We start from the raw sequence: 20,926 nt of genomic DNA on the forward strand, positions 1-20,926 counted from the left end.
GGGAGGGGAGACAATGAGATGGAGAGAGATAAAATAAGAGGAGTGAAGAAGAGACGAGAAAACAGAGAGAGAAGAGATAGAGAGTGGAGAAGAGATAGAGTGCAGAAGAGATAGAGAGTGGAAAAGAGATAGAGAGTGGAGAAGAGATAGAGAGTGGAGAAAGGCAGGCAGCACCAGAGGTCTTGGTAGACTTTCATAACTATGGATAAGAGAGTGAGTGACGGGTGATCTGTGTCTGTCAGTCTGTCCCCTCACCACTATGGCCCCTCAGAAAGGCCAGCCAGTCTGCAGCCAGGGGCACTGAGTAACTTCCTGTCTCCTGTTAGTGTGTCTGCATCCCAAATGGCACCCTGTTGCCTTTATAGTAGACTACGCTACATGGGAACAGGCTGCCATTTGGGCTGCATCCTGTGACTTCATTGATAGTAATATCTGGGTGGATGACATTAGCAGGATGTCATGATGACCTAACGAGGCTGTGGCTAATCGCCTGGCCTTTCCGCTACCTTACTGTAATTAGACGGTCATTACAGTTTTTCCCAATTGCTAAAACACAATTTTGCAAACTAGGAAGGTTTTATCAAAATAGCCACACACCCAAACTGCAAAATACCTCATATATCCTGCAAAATGAAGCACTGCAATCAAAACTACATATAGCAGTATCAAAATCAAACGTTTGCACGAAATGGCACACACTTCATTCATATTACCAGATTTTTGTCTAACCAACTACACACTGTTGGGCATAATGAAAAGCACTCTCATCTTTAGTATACTTTTGTAATGAACTTCGTCTGTTGTTTGAAGAGAGTCAGACCGAAATGCAGCGTGTAGGTTACTCATGACTTTTAATGAAGAAAATGCGGTACATGAAATAACTGAAGAAGAAAACAACAAACGAGTGAAACTAATTACAGCCTATCTGGTGACTAACACAGAGACAGGTACAATCACCCACGAAATACAACGCGCACTCAGGCTGCCTAAATACGGTTCCCAATCCGAGACAACGAGAATCAGCTGACTCCAATTAGGAATCGCCTCAGGCAGCCAAGCCTAACTAGACACACCCCTAATAATACACACTCCCAATTAATACAAACCCCAATACGAAATACAACATATAAACCCATGTCACACCCTGGCCTACCCAAACATATAACAAAAACACAAGATACAATGACCAAGGCGTGACAACTTTGCCATAATACTAAAATAGTTCAAATTGTAGAAAATTCTTCAGATGCACCGAAATATCTACAGATACACACACATGCTGTTGAAACATTATATATTTTATTTTTCACCAAACAAGTCAGTGCAACATATTCACAGCAGATATATTTACATTGGACTGAACAAAAATATGCTCACAAAAAAAACAGTAAACTGAAAAAGAAAATTGCAGAAAAAAATGTGCAGAAAAAATATATATAAAAAAAAGAGGCAAGAAAAATAATTAGGCAGCATCTTGCCGCACAGCTGGGTCTGGCCACAACGCCTCGTCCACATCACAGGCAGCATCTTGCTGCACAGCTGGGTCTGGCCACAACGCCTCGTCCACATCACAGGCAGCATCTTGTCTCACAGCTGGGTCTGGCCACAACGCCTCATCCACATCACAGGCAGCATCTTGCCACACAGCTGGTTCTGGCCACAACGCCTCGTCCACATCACAGGCAATATCTTCCCTTGCCAGTCCACATCACAGGCAATATCTTCCCTTGCCAGACATCAATGGAAGAAGCGCCTTGAGTGCCTTATCCATCCCTGAATCGCACCCACATCCATCTCATCACATGCGCATAAAGGGCTACCGGTCATATACCTTCCACCACTGTGCCGAAAATAACTCTTCTATGGGGTTCAGAAATGGTGAGTATGGTGGGAGGTATTGCACGAGAAATGGTGGGTGGTCAGTAAACCAGTTTTGGACTGGGGCTGAACGATGAAAGCTCACGTTGTCCCAAACTACAACGTACCGGGTTCTTTGATGATCTGCATCATTCATACGCTCTGGTGGTATGAGAATGTTGTGGAGTCTGTCCAGAAATGTGAGAATATAGGCTGTGTTGTATGGTCCAAGGTTGGCATGACGGTGGAGGACACCATGCGTATTGGAGATGGCAGCGCACATTGTGATGTTCCCACCACGTTGGCAAGGAACATCTATAATGGCTCTGTGGCCAATGACGTTTCACCCCCTTCTTATGGTCTTTGCTAGGTTGAACCCAGCCTCATCTATAAAGATGAACTCATGTGGGATTGCATGAGCATCCATTTCCAGTACTCCCTGAAAACAAAGAACAAAAGCAGTCAATATGGTGTTATCCAGTACACTGGGAAACAATGTTGTGTGTAGTGTACTGCAATATGGTGTTATCCAGTACACTGTGAAACAATGTTGTGTGTCGTGTACTGCAATATGGTGTTATCCAGTACACTGGGAAACAATGTTGTGTGTAGTGTACTGCAATATGGTGTTATCCAGTACACTGGGAAACAATGTTGCGTGTAGTGTACTGCAGTCAATATGGTGTTATCCAGTACACTGGGAAACAATGTTGTGTGTAGTGTACTGCAATATGGTGTTACCCAGTACACTGGGAAACAATGTTGCGTGTAGTGTACTGCAGTCAATATGGTGTTATCCAGTACACTGGGAAACAATGTTGCGTGTAGAGTACTGCAGTCAATATGGTGTTATCCAGTACACTGGGAAACAATGTTGTGTGTAGTGTACTGCAATATGGTGTTATCCAGTACACTGGGAAACAATGTTGCGTGTAGTGTACTGCAGTCAATATGGTGTTACCCAGTACACTGGGAAACAATGTTGCGTGTTGTGTACTGCAGTCAATATGGTGTTATCCAGTACACTGGGAAACAATGTTGCGTGTTGTGTACTGCAGTCAATATGGTGTTATCCAGTACACTGGGAAACAATGTTGCGTGTTGTGTACTGCAGTCAATATGGTGTTACCCAGTACACTGGGAAACAATGTTGCGTGTTGTGTACTGCAGTCAATATGGTGTTACCCAGTACACTGGGAAACAATGTTGCGTGTAGTGTACTGCAGTCAATATGGTGTTACCCAGTACACTGGGAAACAATGTTGCGTGTTGTGTACTGCAGTCAATATGGTGTTACCCAGTACACTGGGAAACAATGTTGCGTGTAGTGTACTGCAGTCAATATGGTGTACCCAGTACACTGGGAAACAATGTTGCGTGTTGTGTACTGCAGTCAATATGGTGTTACCCAGTACACTGGGAAACAATGTTGCGTGTAGTGTACTGCAGTCAATATGGTGTACCCAGTACACTGGGAAACAATGTTGCGTGTTGTGTACTGCAGTCAATATGGTGTTACCCAGTACACTGGGAAACAATGTTGCGTGTAGTGTACTGCAGGCAATATGGTGTACTCAGTACACTGGGAAACAATGTTGCGTGTTGTGTACTGCAGTCAATATGGTGTTACCCAGTACACTGGGAAACAATGTTGCGTGTTGTGTACTGCAGTCAATATGGTGTTACCCAGTACACTGGGAAACAATGTTGCGTGTAGTGTACTGCAGTCAATATGGTGTTACCCAGTACACTGGGAAACAATGTTGCGTGTAGTGTACTGCAGTCAATATGGTGTTACCCAGTACACTGGGAAACAATGTTGCGTGTTGTGTACTGCAGTCAATATGGTGTTACCCAGTACACTGGGAAACAATGTTGCGTGTAGTGTACTGCAGTCAATATGGTGTACCCAGTACACTGGGAAACAATGTTGCGTGTTGTGTACTGCAGTCAATATGGTGTACCCAGTACACTGGGAAACAATGTTGCGTGTTGTGTACTGCAGTCAATATGGTGTTACCCAGTACACTGGGAAACAATGTTGCGTGTAGTGTACTGCAGTCAATATGGTGTACTCAGTACACTGGGAAACAATGTTGCGTGTTGTGTACTGCAGTCAATATGGTGTTACCCAGTACACTGGGAAACAATGTTGCGTGTAGTGTACTGCAGTCAATATGGTGTTACCCATAACACTGGGAAACAATGTTGCGTGTTGTGTACTGCAGTCAATATGGTGTTACCCAGTACACTGGGAAACAATGTTGCGTGTAGTGTACTGCAGTCAATATGGTGTACCCAGTACACTGGGAAACAATGTTGCGTGTTGTGTACTGCAGTCAATATGGTGTACCCAGTACACTGGGAAACAATGTTGCGTGTTGTGTACTGCAGTCAATATGGTGTTACCCAGTACACTGGGAAACAATGTTGCGTGTAGTGTACTGCAGTCAATATGGTGTACCCAGTACACTGGGAAACAATGTTGCGTGTTGTGTACTGCAGTCAATATGGTGTTACCCAGTACACTGGGAAACAATGTTGCGTGTTGTGTACTGCAGTCAATATGGTGTTACCCAGTACACTGGGAAACAATGTTGCGTGTAGTGTACTGCAGTCAATATGGTGTACCCAGTACACTGGGAAACAATGTTGCGTGTTGTGTACTGCAGTCAATATGGTGTTACCCAGTACACTGGGAAACAATGTTGCGTGTAGTGTACTGCAGTCAATATGGTGTTACCCAGTACACTGGGAAACAATGTTGCGTGTTGTGTACTGCAGTCAATATGGTGTTACCCAGTACACTGGGAAACAATATTGCGTGTAGTGTACTGCAGTCAATATGGTGTACCCAGTACACTGGGAAACAATGTTGCGTGTAGTGTACTGCAGTCAATATGGTGTACCCAGTACACTGGGAAACAATGTTGCGTGTTGTGTACTGCAGTCAATATTGTACTTACATCCACATATGCTCGTCTGACCTCTTTGTTTCTTTGAGAGTTTCTCTCAAACGGCACCTTATAAAGTTGTTTCATTCTGATTTGGTTTCGCTTGAGAATGTGATCCAATGTGGACAGACTGACTCGTTGAATGTTGTTGAATATGGTGTTGTCTTGGATGATGTGGCTTTGAATTTCTCATAATCTGATTTCACTATTTTCCAAAACCAAGTTTACAATGTTAGCTTCCTGTACCCCGGTGAACATTTGGCCCCTTCCTCTACCATGGTTGCGTCTCTCAGTCCTTTAGAAAAACAAAAAAACAAAAATATAGGGCTTGGACAATGCAGCCTAAAGATATTTCCCACACAGTAGAGTATCAGCCATTCATGAAGTTAACAGGTGTCACCCAACTGATACACTATGACATGGGGTGTTCTACATAGTGTTAAAGACATTTTGGTTACATACCTGTACTCCAGTCTAAGTGTCCGGATGACACAGGCGACAGTAAAACGGCTCAAGTTGGGCTGCACTCTCTGTCCAGCCTCTCGCATTGTCAGCCCATGGTTGATGACATGATGAACTAAATTTGCTCTGATTTCATTTGAAAGTTGTTGTCTTCTTTGGCCATGAACTCCTCTACCAGCTCTACCCCTACCTCTCACTCTTCCGCCCCCTCTCATTCTCACCCTCCCACTTCCTCTTCCTCTTCCTCTCTCTGCAACGACTTCCATTGTTGTTGTAAAACAAAAGGTGGTCTTTTCATAATGCTTACTTCCTGATTGAAGTGGTAACAATTAACAATTGAGGTGTTTGGCCAGGTGGCACATGTATTGGCCAATTAGCTCATGTCCTGTCATTTTGAATGGCAGTGTTTTGAAATGGCAAACATGTGACTTTATGTCAGATGCAGAGAACCATGTGCAGTGCATTTAAAAAGTGCCATTTTGAATTGCAAAATGTGTGTAAAGCAGAAAATGTGTTTAGACTTTGGAGACTTGAGAAGAGGTTTTGCTCTCTGTGTGTCAGTTGAAATAATTGTGCTGTGCATGTCATTTTAGTGTGTTAGCAATGGGAAAAAACTGTAATCAGCTTATCATCTGAGAGAACACAGGGGCACCCAATAACAAGGGACGGGAGAATGAGAGGTCAGACTGGATGCTTATACAACAAATCCATAATCCATAATATGACACTTACTCTCACATAACAGGTCAATAGCATATTGTGATATATAGGCATAGCAGATTTGTTATCGGCTAGAAGAGCATATGATTGATGTTGACTCATTGCATACTCTGATAGAATATGAATATGTCATAAAGTATTTATTAGCCAATGTCATTTGTAATGCTTCCTAAATATGTGTATCAAAACAAATGTTATTTGTCACATGCTTGGTAAACAACAGGTGTAGACTAACATTCCCAACAATGAAGAGAGGAAGACAATACAGCAATAATAGAAAAGCAAAACACAAAAGTAATAATAAATACACAGTGAGTAACCAATAACTTGGCTATATACACTTTGGGAGTGTGTGTGTGTGTGTGTGTGTGTGTGTGTGTGTGTGTGTGTGTGTGTGTGTGTGTGTGTGTGTGTGTGTGTGTGTGTGTACAAGAGAGAGATAAGAGTAAGTGTGTGTGTGTGTGTGTGTGTGTGTGTGTGTGTGTGTGTGTGTGTGTGTGTGTGTGTGTGTGTGTGTGTGTGTGTGTGTGTGTGTGTGTGTGTGTGTGTGTGTGTGTGTGTGTGTGTGTGTGTGAGAGAGAGAGAGAGTGTCCATTAGAGTGGTTTCACACAGCTAATTTCACACTAGAAGCAGCATGGTGCATTATAGATCCTGCTGACTAGCAGAGCACCGAGATAGAGGGGGATGGGGGATTGAGGAGAAAAAGGGAAAAGAAAAATATATCGCATTGATGCTGAATTTATACATTAAAGCCAAAGGCTTTCTGGCAGAAAAAGTAGGGAAAGGGGGATTGAGAGATGAAAAAGAAAGAGGAATGTGACTTAGGGATGCTAAGGTTAGAGAGAAAGAGAGAGAGAGAGAGAGAGAGAGAGAGAGAGAGAGAGAGAGAGAGAGAGAGAGAGAGAGAGAGAGAGAGAGAGAGAGAGAGAGAGAGAGAGAGAGAGAGAAAAGGTATATGGGAAATGGGGGAACAAAAATGGTGGAATGGATTGAGAGCGTTTTGGAATGAATAAAGGGCAGAGGGAGAGAGTGTGAGAGGGGAAGCAAGGGAATAAGAGAGGGAAAGCAAGGGAATAAGAGAGAGACAGCAAGGGAATAAGAGAGAGAAAGCAAGGGAATAAGAGAGGAAAAGCAAGGGAATAAGAGAGAGAAAGCAAGGGAAGAAGAGAGGAAAAGCAAGGGAATAAGAGAGAGAAAGCAAGGGAATAAGAGAGAGAAAGCAAGGGAATATGAGAGAGAAAGCAAGGGAATAAGAGAGAGAAAGCAAGGGAATAAGAGAGGAAAAGCAAGGGAATAAGAGAGGAAAAGCAAGGGAATAAGAGAGAGAAAGCAAGGGAATAAGAGAGAGAAAGCAAGGGAATATGAGAGAGAAAGCAAGGGAATAAGAGAGAGAAAGCAAGGGAATATGAGAGAGAAAGCAAGGGAATAAGAGAGAGAAAGCAAGGGAATAAGAGAGGAAAAGCAAGGGAATAAGAGAGAGAAAGCAAGGGAATAAGAGAGAGAAAGCAAGGGAATAAGAGAGGAAAAGCAAGGGAATAAGAGAGAGAAAGCAAGGGAATATGAGAGAGAAAGCAAGGGAATAAGAGAGAGAAAGCAAGGGAATAAGAGAGGAAAAGCAAGGGAATAAGAGAGAGAAAGCAAGGGAATAAGAGAGAGAATGCAGAATAAGAGAAGAAAAGCAAGGGAATAAGAGAGAGAAAGCAAGGGAATAAGAGAGGAAAATATGAGAGAGAAAGCAAGGGAATAAGAGAGAGAAAGCAAGGGAATAACAGAGAAAAGCAAGGGAATAAGAGAGAGAAAGCAAGGGAATAAGAGAGAGAAAGCAAGGGAATAAAGAGGAAAAGCAAGGGAATAAGAGAGAGAAAGCAAGGGAATAAGAGGAAAAGCAAGGGAATAAGCAAGAATGGAATATGAGAGAGAAAGCAAGGGAATATGAGAGAGAAAGCAAGGGAATAAGAGAGAGAAAGCAAGGGAATATGAGAGAGAAAGCAAGGGAATAAGAGAGAGAAAGCAAGGGAATAACAGAGAGAAAGCAAGGGAATAAGAGAGAGAAAGCAAGGGAATAAGAGAGAGAAAGCAAGGGAATAAAAGAGGAAAAGCAAGGGAATAAGAGAGAGAAAGCAAGGGAATAAGAGGAAAAGCAAGGGAATAAGAGAGCGAAAGCAATGGAATATGAGAGAGAAAGCAAGGGAATATGAGAGAGAAAGCAAGGGAATAAGAGAGGAAAATCAAGGGAATAAGAGAGAGAAAGCAAGAGAATATGAGAGAGAAAGCAATGGAATATGAGAGAGAAAGCAAGGGAATAAGAGAGAGAAAGCAAGGGAATAAGAGAGGAAAAGCAAGGGAATAAGAGAGAGAAAGCAAGGGAATAAGAGAGAGAAAGCAAGGGAATAAGAGAGGAAATGCAAGGGAATAAGAGAGAGAAAGCAAGGGAATATGAGAGAGAAAGCAAGGGAATATGAGAGAGAAAGCAAGGGAATAAGAGAGAGAAAGCAAGGGAATATGAGAGAGAAAGGAAGGGAATATGAGAGAGAAAGGAAGGGAATAAGAAAGGAAAAGCAAGGGAATATGAGAGAGAAAGCAAGGGAATATGAGAGAGAAAGCAAGGGAATAAGAGAGAGAAAGCAAGGGAATGTGAGAGAGAAAGCAAGGGAATAAGAGAGAGAAAGCAAGGGAATAAGAGAGGAAAAGCAAGGGAATAAGAGAGAGAAAGCAAGGGAATAAGAGAGAGAAAGCAAGGGAATATGAGAGAGAAAGCAAGGGAATAAGAGAGAGAAAGCAAGGGAATAAGAGAGGAAAAGCAAGGGAATAAGAGAGAGAAAGCAAGGGAATAAGAGAGAGAAAGCAAGGGAATATGAGAGAGAAAGCAAGGGAATAAGAGAGAGAAAGCAAGGGAATAAGAGAGAGAAAGCAAGGGAATATGAGAGAGAAAGCAAGGCAATAAGAGAGAGAAAGCAAGGGAATATGAGAGAGAAAGCAAGGGAATAAGAGAGAGAAAGCAAGGGAATAAGAGAGGAAAAGCAAGGGAATAAGAGAGAGAAAGCAAGGGAATAAGAGAGAGAAAGCAAGGGAATAAGAGAGGAAAAGCAAGGGAATAAGAGAGAGAAAGCAAGAGAATATGAGAGAGAAAGCAAGGGAATATGAGAGAGAAAGCAAGGGAATAAGAGAGAGAAAGCAAGGGAATAACAGAGAGAAAGCAAGGGAATAAGAGAGAGAAAGCAAGGGAATAAGAGGAAAAGCAAGGGAATAAGAGAGCGAAAGCAAGGGAATATGAGAGAGAAAGCAAGGGAATAAGAGAGGAAAAGCAAGGGAATAAGAGAGAGAAAGCAAGAGAATATGGAATATGAGAGAAAGCAATGGAATAAGAGAGAGAAATGAATAAGAGAGAAAGCAAGGGAATATGAGAGAGAAAGCAAGGGAATAAGAGAGAGAAATCAAGGGAATAAGAGAGGAAAAGCAAGGGAATAAGAGAGAGAAAGCAAGGGAATATGAGAGAGAAAGCAAGGGAATATGAGAGAGAAAGCAAGGGAATAAGAGAGAGAAAGCAAGGGAATATGAGAGAGAAAGGAAGGGAATATGAGAGAGAAAGGAAGGGAATAAGAAAGGAAAAGCAAGGGAATATGAGAGAGAAAGCAAGGGAATATGAGAGAGAAAGCAAGGGAATATGAGAGAGAAAGCAAGGGAATAGCAGTAATGTAAACAATAACTTATGCAAATTAACCAATTAATTTGAGAGGAATTTGGTTTCTTTGTTTTAGCAAAGTCAAATAAACTGAACTGAAAGCACGTAACCACACCCACCAAACCACCTCAAACCACTTAGACTCTGATCCCCTTTAGTATCAACTGGAACAATGCTTTATCAGTGTCAGAAGTCATTTAACCTTTTACACACACAATGGGCATGACGGAGGCTTAAACGTGCAGACTCATAAACCGTAGCATCACACAATAACCTATATCCATATCACAGCACCAAGTAGCCTTTAATCTCCAATGCATTATTCATCCTGCACTTATGCGATGTAATGCTACTTTCAAACAGATTTCCCTAAGGGAATCCCTGACATCTCGTCTCTCTCAGAGACGGCCTGGATGACCAGAGAAGAGTTATGGGCTTGAGGAACTTGTATCTACGGAGTTAGTGTCGCTGCAACTCTAACCTTTCTCTCATTACAGTTCAAAGTTACTCAGCCACACACACTCAGCACTCAGGGCCGCACATCAGAAGAATTCAGATGGTGGATGTTTAAGTAATGTGTGTGTGTGTGCGGATCTGCAGTTTCATTCCCTTTCACAAATTAAACCATGAAGTGTTCTTATGGAGACTTAATATATAGTGGATTCTACAGTATTTTGCGATTTTCGTCAACACAGCTAGGCCATTGTGAGCGGCAGACAGCTGTGGAGATAATGAAGTAATTTAATTGAGTTAAACAGTAGACTGGCTCAGCATCTTGCAGTCATTAGCATGCCTCACTGTGGTAATTACAGCTGTCAGCTCTAATCGCGACAGTAGCGTGGTTCAGCGAGACGCCAAGCTGAGGTAATGCCGCCATTATCCAGATCCTGGGGACTGAGCGCTCCATATGAGATACCGTCACATCTTATTTGTATGGAATTGAGACACTTAATTGCACAAGGACTAGATTTATGCGTGTCTGCGCATGTATGTGCGTGTGAGTGAAAACTACTGCCAATTTTCACGTCTTTAATTGAATTTCAATTCACCCTTTGAATTGACTGAATTAAAAGCAAAATAAATCCCAACTCTGCTATAGACAACAAAACCAACTGGATCAGAGGGGGTTCCAACTGGATCAGAGGGGTTTCCAACTGGATCAGAGGGGGTTCCAACTGGATCAGAGGGGTTTCCAACTGGATCAGAGGGGTTTCCAACTGGATAAGAGGGGGTTCCAACTGGATCAGAGGGGGTTCCAACTGAATAAGAGGGGGTTCCAACTGGATCAGAGGGGTTTCCAACTGGATAAGAGGGGGTTCCAACTGGATCAGAGGGGGGTTCCAACTGAATAAGAGGGGGTTCCAACTGGATCCGAGGGGTTTCCAACTGGATCAGACCTCAACCTCCTCCAGGGTGGTCTACTACAGTAGTTCCATTCCAACAACCCACCCATCTATTCATCAATTCACTGATTAGAAATCCATTCACACGTTATCCTCCATGATGGGCATTAGATCACATGCAGCTGACTCTGCCTTGTCCCTCAATGAATTTGATGCTTTTCTAACAGTCTTCTGGGTAACACTTTACTTTATAGGGGGGGTACACATTACACATTTATGAAACCAGTCATAACACCATTATGAGTGTTGCTGTATCATTCATAACCACCTTCACGACTCATTATTCAACAACATTCATAAGGGGTTTTGAATATGAAGGTTGTTGTGAATGATACTACGACATTCATGAAGGGGTCGTGGTTTCATAAAGGTGTTATGAATGCTTTAAGTACAGCCACCATAGTGGGTGTACTCCTATGCTGGCAACGTATGTGGAAATGGGAATGATGGGAGATGGAGTGAAGCCATTGGGAGAATGGGATTGTGGAATAAATGGATTGGAATGAGACAGGGGAGATGTTGCCTCCCTTTTACATTCTTACTTAGGCTATTATATCACTCTCTTTCAGTTACTGTAACTTTCAAATTCTTTAAGTTGCCTGTATTCCCCAGGCATACTTTCTAAAATCATTCACTCAACACACCACCTACAGTCCTGCACCACCAAATGATTAACCTATCCACCAATTTCCAGATCCTAAAATTAATCTGGACGGACTGACCTTCTCTCAGACTGTTAATAATAGCTTACCTTACTGTCATTCTTCAAGTCATTTTGGCTGTGGTCTAGGTAGGAGACATTGAGAGGAAAGGGCAGAGACTAAACAGATTCACACAATGTATATTGCTATTGCCAAAGAGAATGATTCAACAACAACAATATCTGTGGTGATGGAGTATCAGGCCTCGTTTATTATGGAAAGGCCTAAATCACGACATACCGTGGTGTCAAATTACAATAGCTTCTTGAACGCAAGGGTTGTACAACGTATAATTTGGTGAAATCACCTGTTGCACTTTTTGTGAGACTTTCTTCACACATAGCACGTAGCTATGACCCCAGTGAAATTGTCTTCTCACCTCTGCCTGCTCAAATGTTGTTTTATAGTGTCACAGACAAATTAGTGAGGGACCTCTAAAAAGGTCATATCTGTCACATTTTTCAAGATGATCAATAAAATAGATGTGATGTCTAATCATATACTTTTGGGGATCAAGTGATATGATTGCTCCTCCACACTAGAGCAGGGTGGGCCGTTGAGAGCTGAAAAGTAACTAGCTAATCAAATCAACAATATTTTTTTTGAAGTGCAAAACTCTACACATACGTGAGGCCCTCCAGGAACAGGAACAGGAACTGATCTATGAAGTCCATATCCAAATAATGCGACATCACACACGGATGAGAGTGGAACTGAAGCACTCCTCTCACCACTCTTAGGTTTATGGTTACAGCATATCAACATGCCCAGTAGATTTCCTCTCCTTTGCATTGTGCATTTGTCTCTCTTCTTTCTCACTGCCCATGTCCTTTGTATCTGCCTGCCAGTTGATGCGGCGAAGCTGTAGTCAGGTGACCCTCTTGGTCGCCACATCGCATTCAATGCACGATCTGTAAGGCGTTGGTGAGCAAAATGGTGGACGCTCCAACGCTGCTTTTTCTATCCAGACCCTTTAGATCTGCATGCAATGAAGGGTTAGGGCTAAGGCGAATGTGTAGGGAGCGAAGTGGAACTGGCTGTCCCAACTCCATAAACATTTCTCTCAGCCCAACCCCTGTCTCCTTCCCCTCACAGTTTCTATGGTTACACCCAGCAGAACTATGGGGACAACGTTGCAGCTGCTTATTACATCCTTAGCCTCAAGGGAGGATTCAGGTAACTGTTATGCCATTTTGGGCTGCCCATAACTGCCTGTGCATGCCCCCTTTTTGACCTGTTGGTGAGTATTAGTGTGCTTTGTGTTTTTTTTGTTGTTGTTCTATTTGCTGATCACTGTGTTGTTCACTTGTTGTTAGTGATGACTCGTCTGTTGTCCCTCCAGGTTTACAGGACAGTCAGAGTGGTTCCGATCAGACAGAAGAGGGAAGTTCAGCTGGGATTTCATGAACCGCCGGGACAGCGCCATAGAGGAAATGGATGTCAGCAACACACTCATTAACTACACAGGCCTAGAAAACGTGGGTACATACCACTTTATTCATGTCTGGGGGGTGGGGATTTGTATTTATTTCACAATGCAGGTTCAATAAGAAAGTTACCCATCATAAATATTAATGGATAACTTTGCATTTTGGTTCATATGTATTTTTATTTATGTACAGTCGTGGCCAAAAGTTTTGAGAATGACACAAATATTAATTTTCACAGTCTGCTGCCTCAGTTTGTATGATGGCAATTTGCATATACTCCAGAATGTTGTATATGCAGAGGAATTGCAATTAATTGCAAAGTCCCTCTTTGCCATGCAAAACATGGCCACTGCATTTCAGCCCTGCCACAAAAGGACCAGCTGACATCATGTCAGTGATTCTCTTGTTGACACAGGTGTGAGTGTTGACGAGGACAAGGCTGGAGATCACTCTGTCATGCTGATTGAGTTCGAATAACAGATTGGAAGCTTCAAAAGGAGGGTGGTACTTGGAATCATTGTTCTTCCCCTGTCAACCATGGTTGCCTGCAAGACAAAAAGGGCTTCACAGGCAAGGATATTGCTGCCAGTAAGAAGGCACCTAAATCAACCATTTATCGGATCATCAAGAACTTCAAGGAGAGTGGTTCAATTGTTGTGAAGAAGGCTTCAGGGCGCCCTAGAAAGTCTCCTAAAGTTGGTTCAGCTGTGGGATCGGGGCACAACCAGTACAGAGCTTGTTCAGGAATGGCAGCAGGCAGGTGTGAGTGCATCTGCACGCACAGTGAGGCGAAGACTTTTGGAGGATGGCCTGTTGTCAAGAAGGGCAGCAAAGAATCCACTTCTCTCCAGGAAAAACATCAGGGACAGACTGATATTCTGCAAAAGGTACAGGGATTGGACTGCTGAGAACTGGGGTAAAGTCATTTTCTCTGATGAATCCCCTTCACGATTGTTTGGGGCATCCAGGAAAAAATGCTTGTCCGGAGAAGACAAGGTGAGCGCTACCATCAGTCCTGTGTCATGCCAACAGTAAAGCATCCTGAGACCATTCATGTGTGGGGTTGTTTCTCAGCCAAGGGAGTGGGCTCACTCTCAATTTTGTCTAAGGACACAGCCATGAATAAAGAATGGTACCAACACATCTTTAGAGAGCAACCTCCCAACCATCCAGGAACAGTTTGGTGACGAACAATGCCTTTTCCAGAATGATGGAGCACCTTATGGCCAATCCTCAAGAGGCGGGTGGACAAACAAAAACCCATAAATTCTGACAAACTCCAAGCATTGATTATGCAAGAATGGGTTGCCATCAGTCAGGATGTGGCCCAGAAGTTAATTGACAGCATGCCAGGGCGGATTGCAGAGGTCTTGAAAAAGAAGGGTCAACACTGCAAATATTGACTCTTTGCATCAACTTCATATAATTGTCAATAAAAGCCTTTGACACTTATGAAATGCTTGTAATTATACTTCAGTATTCCATAGTAACATCTGACAAAAATATCTAAAGACACTGAGGCAGAAAACTTTGTGGAAATTAATATTTGTGTCATTCTCAAAACTTTTGGCCACCACTGTACCCTATGCCTGTCACGGCTGTGGTAAGAACGGGACCAAGGCGCAGCGGATGTTGAGTTCCACATATTTAATACAAAGAGAAACTTAAACAAAACAAAATATATCAATAAACGAAACAACTAAAAGTGACTACGTGGTGCACATGCACAAACACAAAACAATATCCCACAAACACAGGTGGGAAAAATAGCTACTTAAATATGATCCCCAATTAGAGACAATGATTACCAGCTGCCTCTAATTGGGAATTATACAAAACACCAACATAGAAGATATAAACTAGAACACAACATAGAAATTAAAAACTAGAATACCCCCTAGTCACGCCCTGACCTACTACACCAAAGAGAAACAAGGGCTCTCTATGGTCAGGGCGTGACAATGCCAGTGGTATTCAATCTGTTGGAACCAGAAATCTCAAATTTGGACTCATCAGACCAAAGGACAGATTTCCACCGGTCTAATGTCCATTGCTCATGTTTCTTGGCCCAAGAAAGTCTCTTCTTATCATTGGTGTCCTTTAGTGGTGGTTTCTTTGCAGCAATTTGACCATGAAAGCCTGATTCACGCATTCTCCTCTGTGAAGCATTTGGGATGCAATTTCTGAGTCTGGTAACTCCACGGAATTTATCCTCTGCAGCAGAGGTAACTCTGGGTCTTCCTTTCATGTGGCGATCCTCATTAGAGACAGTTTTGTCATAGCACTGATGGTTTTTGCGACTGAACTTGAAGAAACTTTCAACGTTTTAGAAATGTGCTGTATTGACAGAACTTCATGTCTTAAAGTATTGATGGACTGTATATATGATGATGGTACAGATTATTATTATACATTGTATTGGTGACACAATTAAATATTAAATGAAATGCATTTATTTGTAAAGTATGCTTCGTGTTGTACATCTGGATCAATACAGACATTTATGGAGCAGACACAGAAAACCAAATGGACAGATGTTATGGTTAGCATTTTAAAACGTGTGTGAATCTTATTAACTATAAGTGAGGGATGTAAATCCTATAATCCTTTGAGACTGAAGAGTGGAGAGGAGACCTTAAAGGTGAAGTTGAATATTAGGAATAACCATTCAAGAGGTAAACAGAGAGATTAACATATTTTATAGATTGAGGTAATTATGTATTAACTACATGATATACTGTTGCAATCATACTGTAACAAAAAAATTGCTGCCATGAGTTCATGCTTAAACTACTTCCGCAGGTACATATAACCATATTGAGTCATCTCAGTGATATTATTTGCTTATTTTTGCTAAATGATGACAATGTAACCGATTGTGTTTTACTTGCACGATACAAAACAGCTCGGCTAATATATAAATCCAACTGCGATCTGCAAAAGTAGGCCAACGTGTGCGCATGTGCTTGTTTATTGTTGGAATATTTCTTATGCGGAAGTTAGCAACACGGAATTAATTCGCGACGGACAACAACAATCATATCGCAACTGTACGAATCAACTTGCATATTTAGCAAGTTGAGTTAAACATACGGGAGCAACACACACAATAGTATACACATCTGTGTAGGATTAGTCTAGACGGATAAATGTCTGATGTACCAGGTATACCTTTTTTCGTCTTGGACTGGCCTTTACTCGAAAATTAAGTGCAGCCAGCCAGCTAGCTAATGTAGCTAGCTACATTGCTAGCTAGCTGCCTAGGTAAAGCTAGCTAACTAAAGCGTTCAGCGTTGTTAGCTACTTGTAAATAGTAACATGACATGGATTTGTTTCGTATTTTTCCAGAAGCTTCTAACAGAGAAGAGGTCGAGGAGAACACCCCTGAACCAGAGGCAAGAAATACTACATCTGTGGTTAGGAATTGTCAGTGTGTGTGCATGCCTTGCCCTATGGATGGATACCTGGCTGGCTAACGTTGGCCAATAACTAGCTAGTAGCTAGTTGTCACGACTAGTTTGTCAGGCACACGGTTAATAGAGAACCTGTCATGACTTGTCACCAATCGTAGACTGTGTATTCTGCATCCATTGACATGTTGACACACTGACACTGTATTGTCATGCAATACAATGCACAGCTTCTTATGATGTGCATAAAACCAAACAAGGATTATATTGTAATGTTCTTGATCAAACGAATGTTTCCATGTTTACACTGAGTTTCCTCTTGATTTCTGCTAGGAGCAGTCAGACGATAGCAGTGACGACGGCGAGGCATCAGGGGACACAGAGAGTAAGTGTCAAAAACCTCAAGATTTTGCTGTCAACACCAAAGTCTCATATTTTCATCAGAATAATTATTTGTTTATTCTCGTACAGTGGATTTCCTGCGCAATCTCTTCTCTAAAACCTTGGGCATATCTGGAGAGAAGGTTTTGGATGAGCTGACTCTTGAGGGGGTGGCCAGTTACATACAGAGTGGCAAATGTGAGTCTATTATTAATCTCTAACCCAGCGTGTACACATTTCATGTAGGGGTTGATGACTATGTAGCCCAGCAAGCATGGCATCTGTCAGCATCTAGGCCTAGTATAAATGTGCCATTAGTCAACACAAGAAAATAGACTGTATTAGGAATAACATCATCTGTCTTGCCTGAGGCCATATAATTTTCTTGCTGAAAAACATACCAATATTTAAGTATGTTACTACAACTACAACTGACTGTGATACTGCTTCATTGGTTAACAAGTGGTACAATCCAGGAAGTTAAAGGATTCTCTATGCCCCTCTATCCTCTACAGGCAAAAACATAATCTGTATGGTGGGTGCAGGGATCTCTACATGTGAGTAACTCCCCCTCTTGCATAACCGTGGGCTGAGCATAACATAATTAGTCTATACCTGTTTTGTTGGACAAATAAGACACTTAGCCTAAATACAAATAGATTTCCCTCTAAATTGTGTGTATAATGTATCCACCACTTTTGTGATGATGACACTGCCCCTCTGTCCCCCTCAGCGGCTGGGATCCCTGACTTCCGCTCCCCAGACACGGGGCTCTATGCTAACCTGCAGAAGTACAACTTGCCATACCCTGAGGCTATCTTCCAGATAGACTACTTTAAGGTCTGAAACGTTCTGTCAGATTCTTTTGGCTTAAGAAAGTAATTCGCTTGCTACACTAAAGATCTGCGCAGATTATTTTGTTATTTGCTGCTATCACCACTCAAGATGTACCTCTTTCTATATCAGAAACACCCTGAGCCCTTCTTTGCCCTGGCCAGGGAGCTGTACCCAGGACAATTCAAGGTAGGATCTAGCTTATTTTCTGGCCTTTCAGTTTCTTAACTTTATTTCCTGAATTGTGCATTGTGCCTGTTTATTTTTAGGTATCACTAACAGCAGTGTTGTTGTATGTTAAGCCCACAGTATGTCACTACTTCATCAAGTTGCTGAAGGACAAAGGGCTACTCAAACGCTGCTACTCACAGGTTCGGTATTCTTTCATATCCTTTGTTCTGTGTCTGAGTTCGTCACCTACAGCCTGTATTGAAGTGTTTTTGAAGTGTCATCAACCCCTCCATTTCTGCCTGTGCAGAATATTGACACCCTGGAACGTGTAGCAGGAGTGGAGGGAGAGGACCTGATTGAAGCCCACGGCACCTTCTACACCTCACACTGTGTCAGCTTTATGTGCCGCAAAGAGTACGACTTGGACTGGATGAAAGGTTAGTGTATGTGGTACGGTAATATCTAACTGGGGTGGTTTAACAAAACGCTGTTATACCACCTAGGCAGACACTCATTTACATGGATATGCTAATTAAGTTGTCATTTTAAAGGAGCGTTGGTGCTATTCAAACAATTGTTGAATTCTAATCTTGTTTACCTCTGACCTGCAGAGAAAATCTTCTCGGATGACATCCCCAAATGTGACAAGTGCAGCAATCTGGTTAAACCAGGTGAGTGACTGCCTTGTCATTTCCTTATACTTCTTATCCCTCCTTACTTGAATATGCTCTCTCCCTTTTCAGTTCCTTATAGTTCAAAGTTCATACCTGTTTATTACACTCGGTAAAATACTGGATTTCTCCTTGTTCTCCATTATCAGACATTGTTTTCTTTGGTGAGAATCTACCGAAGAGGTTCTTCACCTCAATGGCCATGGTGAGTGTGGTCTGGGTGTTGACTTGATAGACAACTTAGAGTTTGTGCCTCTGTCTTTTCTATGAATGTGCATATTAGGGTGGGTACACCCATAATGAAGTGATGAACCATAATGAAAGGCACAGTACTGGTTCCTGTTACCGTCGTCTCCTGTTTCTATTCTCCTCCAGGACTTTCCTCGCTGTGATCTGCTGATTATAATGGGGACCTCCCTGCAGGTTCAGCCCTTTGCTGCTCTGGTTGGCAGGTGAGTCTTTCTGTCTGACTCTTCACAGAACCATGATTATAATGTTATCTGATAGACTACTATATTGGTATAGTGTTGCGTTTCAACATGTGTCCTCTTCAACCATGTACTCAAGCATCAACAAGCTCATAAATGGTGTGTGATGGAATACATGTTTGTGTTTGCAGGGTTTCAAACAGCTGCCCCAGACTGCTCATTAACCTGGAGAAAGCAGGCGGTGTAAGTCCTCTGTCCCTCTGGATTTGCATTAGACTTTCCTTCCTCTATCCACCTCTGTATGTTAACGTGTATATCTTTCTGTCTGCGTCTCCCTGTAGGCAGATCCTCTATTAGGGATTATAAGCATTGGCGGAGGGATGGACTTTGACTCAGCGAAAGCATACAGGCGAGAAGCTATCACTTTCACTTGAACTACAGTGATAATGATGATGGTGGAGATGGTGTTGGAGGTTTTGCTGATGAATATTCATTGGTTATGATTTGTCTCTCGCAGGGATGTGGCTCATATTAGTACATGTGATGATGGATGCTTGGCACTTGCTGAGCTACTGGGATGGAAGGTAAATATACTGTACATGCTTAGTAAATACCCATATTCTATTGACCCATTCGTGAAAAGAGTGAGACAGAGATTGTTGACTTCGATGAAAGTTCTTGAAACCTTAAAGTAGTCTTTTTTTCTTTCTCTCTCTTTTTCGCTCACCATTCTCACACTCCCACTCTCCCTCCCTCCATTATCTCTCTTACTCCAAGGCGGAGCTGGAAGAGATGGTGAAACGGGAGCATGAGAAGATTAACAGCAAAGCCGAAGAGGAACAGACCAATCAGCGCTCTGGAGCTGCAGGGAAGGCGGAGTCAGGGAAGGCAGAGTCAGGGAAGGCGGAGTCAGGGAAGGCGGAGGTAGAATAACTAATGAGACCGGCCGGCCGGCTCCAAACCATCACTTGGCTTCAGTCTGGAAGCAGAGTTCCATACATTAACCAGGACTGTGCTCTCCTGTCTGTTTTGGATTTTCTCCCTTTAGTCTGCACTTTACTAACTTCTCTCTCTCTCCAACCTCTGTTTGACATAAACCCACCTCCTGACTCCTACTGTGTGTATTGGTCTGTCTTTTGACAGTTCCCACAGATGGAGTTTATAGCAATACACACTATAATGAGCATACATTTCCTTCTGAGGGAGAGAACTACAGGCACTGAGCTGTCAGCATGCCAACTAGCTCTGTTGAGTCATATAGTTGATGATTTTAGACTGAAATGACAAAGTATAGAGGGCATGGCAGGGTAACAAAGATGATGAATATCTGATGCATCCACTGATGCAGTGACACAACTACTGTAAATAAAATGGGGGAAAAGTATGATATAGCATTTTATGACTTACTATTTATAATCAATTATAATTATGGATTTGTTTTTCATGACATTGCTTTTTGTGCTCCTTGTTTCTATCAATTGTTTCAATATAATTATTTTTAACAATATGTTTTAATCTATTAAGCGTACCTGTGACATTTAGTTTCTCTACTTCCTGTAGCTGTTGGTGTAGGACGGTTTCTATTTCAGCACAAATGATGCAGCAGGAAGTTACCACAGTGGTGTGAGATGATGTCGCAGTACATCTCTGGTGTTGACCAAATGCAACTCGATGCTTTCTAAAAGATTGCTTGTGATACAACAAGTAAAAACACAAAATAAAGTGTCAGTCTCCCGCTGAATTTGGTATTTTTCATACACATAACAGTACATTTAAGCATTGATCTCAAACCCAGCTGGTGCAACTGATGTTGATTGGTAC

The 20,926-nt window shown here is 42.3% G+C and overlaps 1 protein-coding gene and 1 long non-coding RNA gene across 3 annotated transcripts; one reads left to right on the forward strand and one right to left on the reverse strand.

The window, feature by feature from the left end:
* Positions 1-834: 834 nt before the first annotated feature.
* Positions 835-5,464, reverse strand: LOC118396945 (uncharacterized). Its single transcript, XR_004828294.2, has 3 exons — positions 5,274-5,464; positions 4,824-5,106; positions 835-2,296 (listed from the first exon to the last, which is right to left on the reverse strand). It is a non-coding gene; the product is annotated as an uncharacterized LOC118396945 (long non-coding RNA).
* Positions 5,465-16,184: 10,720 nt separating this feature from the next.
* Positions 16,185-20,846, forward strand: sirt2 (sirtuin 2 (silent mating type information regulation 2, homolog) 2 (S. cerevisiae)). Of its 2 annotated transcripts, none has more exons than XM_035791902.2 (16): positions 16,185-16,375; positions 16,559-16,605; positions 16,954-17,005; positions 17,092-17,199; positions 17,517-17,558; positions 17,735-17,841; positions 17,968-18,024; positions 18,138-18,206; positions 18,314-18,443; positions 18,618-18,677; positions 18,827-18,882; positions 19,053-19,129; positions 19,297-19,348; positions 19,447-19,514; positions 19,623-19,689; positions 19,883-20,846. In XM_035791902.2, exons 1-16 carry the CDS (start codon positions 16,360-16,362, stop codon positions 20,036-20,038), a joined length of 1,164 nt encoding a protein of 387 aa, XP_035647795.1. In that variant the 5' UTR covers positions 16,185-16,359; the 3' UTR covers positions 20,039-20,846. The 2 variants fall into 2 exon arrangements, with proteins under 2 accessions (XP_035647795.1, XP_035647796.1); XM_035791903.2 differs by having other exon boundaries at positions 16,562-16,605.
* The last annotated feature ends 80 nt before the right edge of the window (positions 20,847-20,926 follow it).

Source organism: Oncorhynchus keta, chromosome 18, assembly GCF_023373465.1.
Source record: "Oncorhynchus keta strain PuntledgeMale-10-30-2019 chromosome 18, Oket_V2, whole genome shotgun sequence".
NCBI lineage: Eukaryota > Metazoa > Chordata > Actinopteri > Salmoniformes > Salmonidae > Oncorhynchus > Oncorhynchus keta.

Coding starts and splice junctions, on each gene's coding strand:
- sirt2 (XM_035791902.2), top strand. Junction 17,559..17,734: donor GGGTGCAGGGATCTCTACAT/GTGAGTAACTCC, acceptor TGTCCCCCTCAG/CGGCTGGGATCCCTGACTTC. Junction 19,690..19,882: donor CTGAGCTACTGGGATGGAAG/GTAAATATACTG, acceptor TCTTACTCCAAG/GCGGAGCTGGAAGAGATGGT.